General features: G+C 37.7%; 1 protein-coding gene across 1 annotated transcript; it reads right to left on the bottom strand.

Annotated features, from left to right (window-relative positions):
- Positions 1-1,359: 1,359 nt before the first annotated feature.
- PRL (prolactin) lies at positions 1,360-7,374 on the bottom strand. Its single transcript, XM_071736890.1, has 5 exons — positions 7,338-7,374; positions 5,715-5,896; positions 5,198-5,305; positions 3,583-3,762; positions 1,360-1,846 (listed from the first exon to the last, which is right to left on the bottom strand). Exons 1-5 carry the CDS (start codon positions 7,372-7,374, stop codon positions 1,655-1,657), a joined length of 699 nt encoding a protein of 232 aa, XP_071592991.1. The 3' UTR covers positions 1,360-1,654.
- Positions 7,375-7,705: the final 331 nt, after the last annotated feature.

The raw sequence follows: 7,705 nt of genomic DNA, 5'->3' as shown, positions 1-7,705 counted from the left end.
TAGTAAATTTAACCCATTTTTTTCCTTGATTGTGTTGCTGTACAGCTGTGTGATCTAAACCATTGGTGCATATGTTCCAAGTTTTGTGCCTTTCAGAGCTTATGAAGGATGCCTGTTATGACTGTCCAAAAAGGAATTTGTTTGCTATACAGGTGATTTTATATATATTAAAAATGAGCTTAGTGTACACTAATCCAGATAGAGCCTGAGGCAATCAGTAATTCAAACATGAGGAGATTAAAAGGCCATTATATATATAAACATGTATATTTTCATAACTAGAAATACAGGTATTGCTACCTGTACTTCTAGCAGTTGGTGTTATCTCATCCCTATGCAAACAACTATTATGGCTGCCCTTACTCTGTTACAGTAATGAGAGGCTTAAGCCCTCAAACACCTCTTCTCTGGTGTTTCTGCAAGCTGCCTCAACTCTAGAGCAGCCTTGTCTTGTGGAAAGCCAAACCAATGAGGATCTGACTGGAATCTAAGCTTGTCTGCTGAAGCTGTGTGGTAAAGCCAGGGACATTTGTTTATGGCTTACAAGGACAGCATGTAGATATGGTCAGTGGCTCCAGCTGCTATTTTACTTCTTTCTTGCTGTGTGACTGTAAGCCAGATTTTTTGCAAACGCAGTCAATTGTTTTGTTTTTTCCAGTTTTCTGATGTTGAAAGATACTGTTTTGAAATGAGTGCCATGAAAGGTTTGAGTGTGGCTAAACCCAAAATGAATGGAGACTGAGTTTAGTACAGCAGACACCTTAGCTCAGCTAGTGCCTGTCTAGAATTTGAAAGTTTTCTGAGCAACTGCAACCACCACATCACTTGTCAGGAGTATGAAGGGTAAGTGGATATGAAATGGAAATTCCTACTGGGACGTACTGAAACTTATTGGTTCTTTTGCCCTTTGTTCCTTTTACCCCAAGCCTAATGAACCTTTCTTTGGAAGTGCCTTTTCTCCATATAGTAAGTAGGGATGTAGATATACCCAGATCACTGTCCTTTTTTCTTCATGGACTTGGGTGGAGAATCAATGGCTATGTTAGCCAGCCAGGATGGATTTTCTTATCTTTCTTTCCCTGACTCAGACAGTTTTTATACAGAACAAAAGCATTAACCCAAGTACATTGTATTTCAGACCATACTTTTAGTTTAGGCTAGTTTAGTGTAAGAGATTATTAATTGGTTTTTTTATGTCCTTTTTTTTTTTCCCCAGGGACAGTAAAGAGCAATGGAAATAAGATATTCCATAATCAGTAGCTGGAGACTGAGATCCAAAAAGAGAAGCTTCTACTAAAGGTATAAACCATACCACGTGTTTTTCATTCATTGATACCACTCCATGTTATGCACTTTTGTATTTAATAACATTTTTATTTGTATCTGCATGATCTGGTTATCGCTTAAATGCTAATAGGTGAGAGGATTGGACAGAAAGGTGTATTCTTGTTACACAAGAACTTTATAACATGTTGTAACATCAAGATAAATGGTGCTAACAGTTGCAGCCAAAATTCACACAAACATGCCTGAAAGTTACTGATGATCCTTATACTGTACAGTCTGACTTTTCATAAAGTTTGCAATGGAAAGCAGCAAAGCAACAAGCAGACCATGATGAATGATTTCAGCAGGTGATCAGGCCCACGAGTAGCTAACAATTGCTATCATGGATTAGGCGGCACCTCAGAACCTTGAGATAGTTGTCAATTTTGTGGGAATCTCGGCGGAGGCAATGCATCAGCTTGTAAAAGGCAAAGAGCCTGGAGTCCTCATCATCAAGTTGCAGGGATGGAAGGTCTTCCCACTGAGAGTAAACTTCATTTCCAGTCTCACCAGAATGAATCTAAAGACACATAATGATACCGTAGTAAATGATAGTGAATCTGGATGTAGAGCAGAAGATTTAAAACACTGTCTGTGATGAATGCTAGTTGCTAGTGTATGGCTTGTAAAATGTTTCCTGTTGGTGTTCCCACTGTTCCGTATAATGTTCTATATCTTCCCTTCACCTTGTAATCTTTGTTATCATTTGTTCCTAGAACTTCTCTGGGTGTGTCTCCAGCTTTGTCTTGGCTCATCTCTGACATGATCTCTCTGATACAGGCAGTTTTCAAGAACTTGTTACTAGAAAGATCTCTCTACAGTACATCTTCATAAATACTGTGCCTCAAGTTCCTTAAAAAAAATTAAATAAAAAAAATCTGAGTGATACAGTGATCCCTAATATGAGAAAGCTATGTGTAGGAACTCATGTAGTATGTTAGTGTCTGTGGCAAAGATAGATTTAAGTCTCTATGTTTGGAAAAGACAGCCTGTAAGTTTCTCTTATCACAGAAATTTACCTTTCATAGCAGAAAGGAATTCTGTGCCTCTTGATGCTTGTGCATCTTCTTTATTTCCTGCCAGCTGTACATTGCAAAAGCACATAGGAGGGGTTCTGTGGAGACTCTTAGCTAAAGCACTTCTGTGGAGATACTTAGCTAAAGCAACAGCTAAAAAAGATCACTCAAAACCATGGTCTAACACTAAGGAACTTGCCAGCTTTGCCTCCAGACTCCTGTAAATTATGTGAATGACAAGGTGGTGACAGTGTAACTGTAGCAACACTTGACTTATGCTATTATCTTGGATCCTTCCCTGCCCATTTTTTGTGTATGGACACAGGATAGAGAGGTATTTGATTATACCGATAAATGCATTTGTAGCCTAGGTGGGCTAAGATTTCTGAGTAGAGAAAGCTAATTGATAGAGGCCATGAGTCTCTCTCACCAGTGGAAAGTGGTGGATACAGTGATAGTGACATGCTTAATACTGTTCATCTGTTCAGAGCCTAAGCAAAAGCCAGTAAAATCAGAAATTCCTGTTAGCATATAACTCACTGACAGAATGATATATTCATGGGCTAACATGGCCCCTTTAAAAATAAACAAATTAGAGCTGCTTTTATTCAGGAAAGCTTTCAAGAAATTAATAATAACAAGCGTAATTGAGTATGGATTTTATCAGCCAACAGCCTTGTTCAACCTTACAAATTGAGAGTGAACCTAGTTGGAACCAGAGTTCAGAGTCTTGTGTGAAAAGGGAAACGAAAGATACCACCATTACTTTGTTGCATGCCACATCTTTCCAATAGCTCAGACTTCCAGAACAGTTTTAAATACAGTATCTGTTCCTGAAGACTATACACAATACCTATATGTACAGAGATGTGTACATGCACTAAAACACATCTAAATATGTGAATGTGAAAAAAAACAGATACAACCTTAAAAAATCAGGATTGCAAATTCAAAACAGTAAAAAATAGAATGATGACTGATCAGTCCTAGTGATTTCATCTTCTCTAGCAACAGGACTGGGGGTGTGGTGGATTATGCCGTGCCAGTTACATCACATTTTCTCTTTAGAAATTACAAGGTAGCAGAAGAAAAGAAGGCCGAAGGAAGAAAGCTGAAAAGTTCTCAGATCCAGCAATCTTGGCTCCCTTTTTTTCTTCATATTTACTATTTCCTTTCCTTTTCCAGGCAGGGAGGGCCTGACTTCCATACAGCAACAGTATGTTAAATACCTGATACCTACCCGCCCGATTATTTTCTCCATTCCTTCTTGGAGCCGCTTGTTTTGTTCTTCAATCTCTGTAGCCTTCCAGAGGATGGTTTTGGGAGCTTCTTTCATTCTTTGTACTTCTGAGGCCAGATGGATCAGGGGATCATTCCAGGAGCGCAGCACTCCCACTACTAAATTCAGTAGGTCTCCATGCTGTTCACCCACGTTAAGGAAAGGCAGTTAAAATAGGAAGGCTAAATGCTGGCAGCATTAGAAGGCATGCAGAACAATATCCTCAGATACAGTGATTTGGGAACATAGTTCAGGACCTGCCACTGAATATGCCCTATAACCCTGTCTAAGATACCTCTCTGCAATTGCATTTTTGAAGTCTGTCATTGTTGTCTTAATTTTTTACAACATTAGCACAAGTAGTTACAGTACTGTAATGGAAAATTTCACTAAACCATCTGCATGTTAAGAAATAGCAAGGACAACGGTGTTGCATATCTGTGAAAAAAAAAAAACCCAACAAAGAAACCAGAACTCCTTACCTGATTTTTTAATGAACATTTTAAAAAGTTTATTAGCAAATGGGAGGCGTAAGTTACGGTAAGCCACTAAATAACTTTTATTGCCTCTATGTAACTTATGTGTCCTCCCCTTTGAATAATGGGTCTTCCAGAAATAACTCCCAGTTAAAAATTTGTCCTTACTTCTGAACAATAAGAATTCATAAAGCTTATGGGTATGGTAGTATTCAAACATTTCTTCACTAAATGCACTGGATCTGAGCACAACCAAGTTTATTCTGTCTCCAGAGATGAGAATTCTATTGCACCCAATAGGATTTCTGAATGGCATACTGAGAAGATGGTGATACTGGGCTTGCAAGGATTGACCACCATTAAACTGAAAAAGATTTTTCCCTGGCACAATCCTATCCATACACCTGTGCTTATTTTTTTCTCCAGAGTATGTTCAAATTGTAACAGTGAGCATAGGCTGAACAAGACTATCATCATCTAAAATTTATAATTATTAAATTGATGGATGTAGCATGTATTTTGCAGTATTTCACACTAGAGCCTTGTATCTGGATGATGATTTGACCACTTTTGCCTACTGGTATCAGCAAGGATATCTGTTTATCTTTTCTTTAGTAATCTCAGTGTTTTCAGTTACCTGAAAACTAAATACCCCTGCCTGCAAACAGAATTTACTATGCCATTGTTTGTTAATATAATATTTGTCTTATAGTTGTTTTAAGATAGTATTAAAAGATTGTGGTGTTCTCAGTATTCTACAAGCATTCTACAACTGGCACTACTCCATGAGGTTATATTGTATTTGGAAATAAGATGCAATGACTGAATGTAACATAAAGGAAAAGGAAGGGAAGATTAGTTAAGAGTATTATATATATTATATATATTATATGTATTCTGTGTAGTCTATAACTTACTTTCAACAAATCTTAAATCAACTTTTATTGGCTTTTTTGATGCTTTCCTCTTTGCAGCTTTTTAGTTCCAATTGAGATGCTTTCCCTCTCTCTCTGTCTACTGCCTCTCCTCACTTAACCCTCCCTCCTCCCCCCCTCCCCCTGCTCTGTCTCACACTGAATGGCATTAGAAATGGGACTTACATGAATCTGCTGAGTTTGCTCCTTATCTTCAGGGGTGGTTAAGGAGGAAGTGTGGCAGCCATTAACAGCTTTTGTAATAAAATCCCGGCCCTGAGTATAACGTTCATCCTGCAGATCATCGAGGTCAGGCATTATTGAAACACAAGTAAGACGAGGTTCAATCAAAACACTGTATTAACTAATAGTAGTTCCATTGCTTTCATCACTGCTTTTATGCTGTAAAGGTCAAAAGTTTCTGGCAAGTCATTAGAGTGGAACTGGCACCCAGAAAACACAAACTTCTCCCAGAGATAAAGAATGATGGGAAAATCGTATTTTTCAATAGAACTGTTGGGCATCTTAGCAATGGTCAGTTCTATACACAGATTTGGTCACCATTGGGACTATCCCTGTCTGTACAGAAGTCATATTTGTTTACTTATTGAAGGTTTTAATGTGTTAACTTATGCTTGTGCTTAAAAAGTATTAAATTGCATTTTTATATTTTCTCACTCTCAGGAAAAGGCAGAGTACTTACAAATTCATTGAACATTTCTGAAGAGAGGAAGTGGATGTAGTGTGAAAGTCTAACTGCTCGTTCAAAAAGTTCACCAAGGGGAACTTGGCAAGTGCCAGATTCATTGGGACAGATTGGCAAAGATGTCACTCCTTCCTTCGTCAGGAGCAAGTTGGACACCAAAAGGACCACCAGCAACAAACCTGTTCAGGTTTAAAACAAACCAAAATGGAATCACATTGACTTGTATGTGCATTTAGAAATAACTTTCAGAGCAAGATGCTGAGTGATTTTTGGCTATATTTGTTACATGGCTCAGAGCAACAACAGTTATGAATCAGTGGAGGGAAGCCCTGTAAGTCTGTCATCCTTTCCTCCACCATCTTGACTTTATAGCAAAGCCTGCTACAGAGTTTGAGGACACAAGGTAGCCTGTGTTGCAGAGTACAGTGTATTTCCAGTCTCTTACTATTGTGACTGACTTTATTAATACGGACAAATGGAAGACCAAAAAAAAAAAAATCAAACTTCTTCACTGTGTAAATATAGAAATATAATTATATTTGCACAAATATGTAAGTTTGGAAAATATATTGGTCATTTTTTAAAATTTTTTTCCCCTCCTCCTCCTCCCACAGTTCCTTTTCTTCTTTGCAAACATTTGGAGTTTAAATTAATTTTGTAGGTGGTTAGGTTCCTCTCTTAAGGTTTTGATTGTCCTGGGAGTTCCTTCAGGTGACTTTCAGCATCTGCAGTGCTTTACTATTTAGAGTTTAACCCCAAATTACCTATGGTGAAGAAATTAGAGAGAACCGATTTCAAAATTTTAATAATATCAGAATCAATTTTTCTATGCAATGAAATAAAATATGCACAGAAAAAACAATGGAAAAACATAAAAGCAAATATTTGATATGTTAACTTATTTATTCAAAGAATACTGTTCTGTGCTCTCAGAGTTTTAGTTCTGGAAATTGGCCTGCTACCTGTGTTGGCTCCCTAGGTTAATTTAAATGTTAAATTAATTTGTACTCCATAATCAGTAGAGCTGTCCCTAATGTTATCATGTTATAAGTTTCTTTCTAGTTCTAAGCCCAAGAAAGAAGCATTTATACTATTTTGAAGTAAGACTTCCTCCACCCCCATGAACAAGGTCCATGATGCATGCTGCAGTTAGCTAAATACTCTGGGGAATAATTTGATGTGTAAGAAAACTTAGGAATTCTTGGCTTAGGAAGTTGAAGATGGTTGTGAAAAGATTCAATTAAAAATCACTACATTGCTTTTAGACTACTGGGTAATGACTTTTTGACTTTCAGTCAGTACCTTTTGAGTGGTGTAGCAAAGCAGTCTGGATCCAGTCTTTCATGTGCAGGTGTCACATACTTTAAGTCTATTTTCTGTGACACGGCACAATGTAAAGGTAGTCTTAGGAGGCAAAAGGAGTAGAAAAGGGGTGAAGCTGCCTTCCAATTCCAAGCTTAGGACACTAAACATCTGAGGTGGAGCCAGGTCTCACCATTTCTAGAAGACTAGGCATCTGGTAGACTTCATTTTCTAGAGCTTACATTTCATTTACTTCCTAATTCAAATTAAATTTAAGAAACCTAAAAGTTATTAGTTAATGAATTACAAAACTCTTACCTTTCAGTGAAGCTCCCCTGTTGCTCATGGGAGTCATCCTGTGTGATGACTTTCTCTACGAGAAAGAATTCTCAATTCTTGCTCCTGTTCTCTGCACATGCCACTTTTATATACACCATCCAGGGTCCATTTTGCATATATTCAGCAGGTAGTGGAGTTTACCTTGATAATTACAAACATCAAATTGCCTCTCTTCTGCATTCATATTCAGGTTTTTGGTTGTTGTTTTTTTTTTTTTAATTTTTAACTGTGAGAGGGAATTCCATTAAGCTAAGCTGCAGGATCCTAAGTATCTCTGGATGAAGAAAGTGCCAAAATTTTGCCTGAACAAGGTTGCAAATGCCACTGATCTCCAGTTATCATTTCTG

This window comes from Heliangelus exortis, chromosome 2, assembly GCF_036169615.1.
Source record: "Heliangelus exortis chromosome 2, bHelExo1.hap1, whole genome shotgun sequence".
Classification (NCBI taxonomy): domain Eukaryota; kingdom Metazoa; phylum Chordata; class Aves; order Apodiformes; family Trochilidae; genus Heliangelus; species Heliangelus exortis.
Note: the sequence above shows the minus strand (reverse complement) of the source record. Positions and strands in the feature narration are given on the sequence as shown.

Coding starts and splice junctions, on each gene's coding strand:
- PRL (XM_071736890.1), bottom strand. CDS start 7,374: ATGACTCCCATGAGCAACAGGGGAGCTTCACTGAAAG. Junction 5,897..7,337: donor CAGGGGAGCTTCACTGAAAG/GTAAGAGTTTTG, acceptor AAACCTGAACAG/GTTTGTTGCTGGTGGTCCTT. Junction 5,306..5,714: donor CAGAAATGTTCAATGAATTT/GTAAGTACTCTG, acceptor GATGATCTGCAG/GATGAACGTTATACTCAGGG.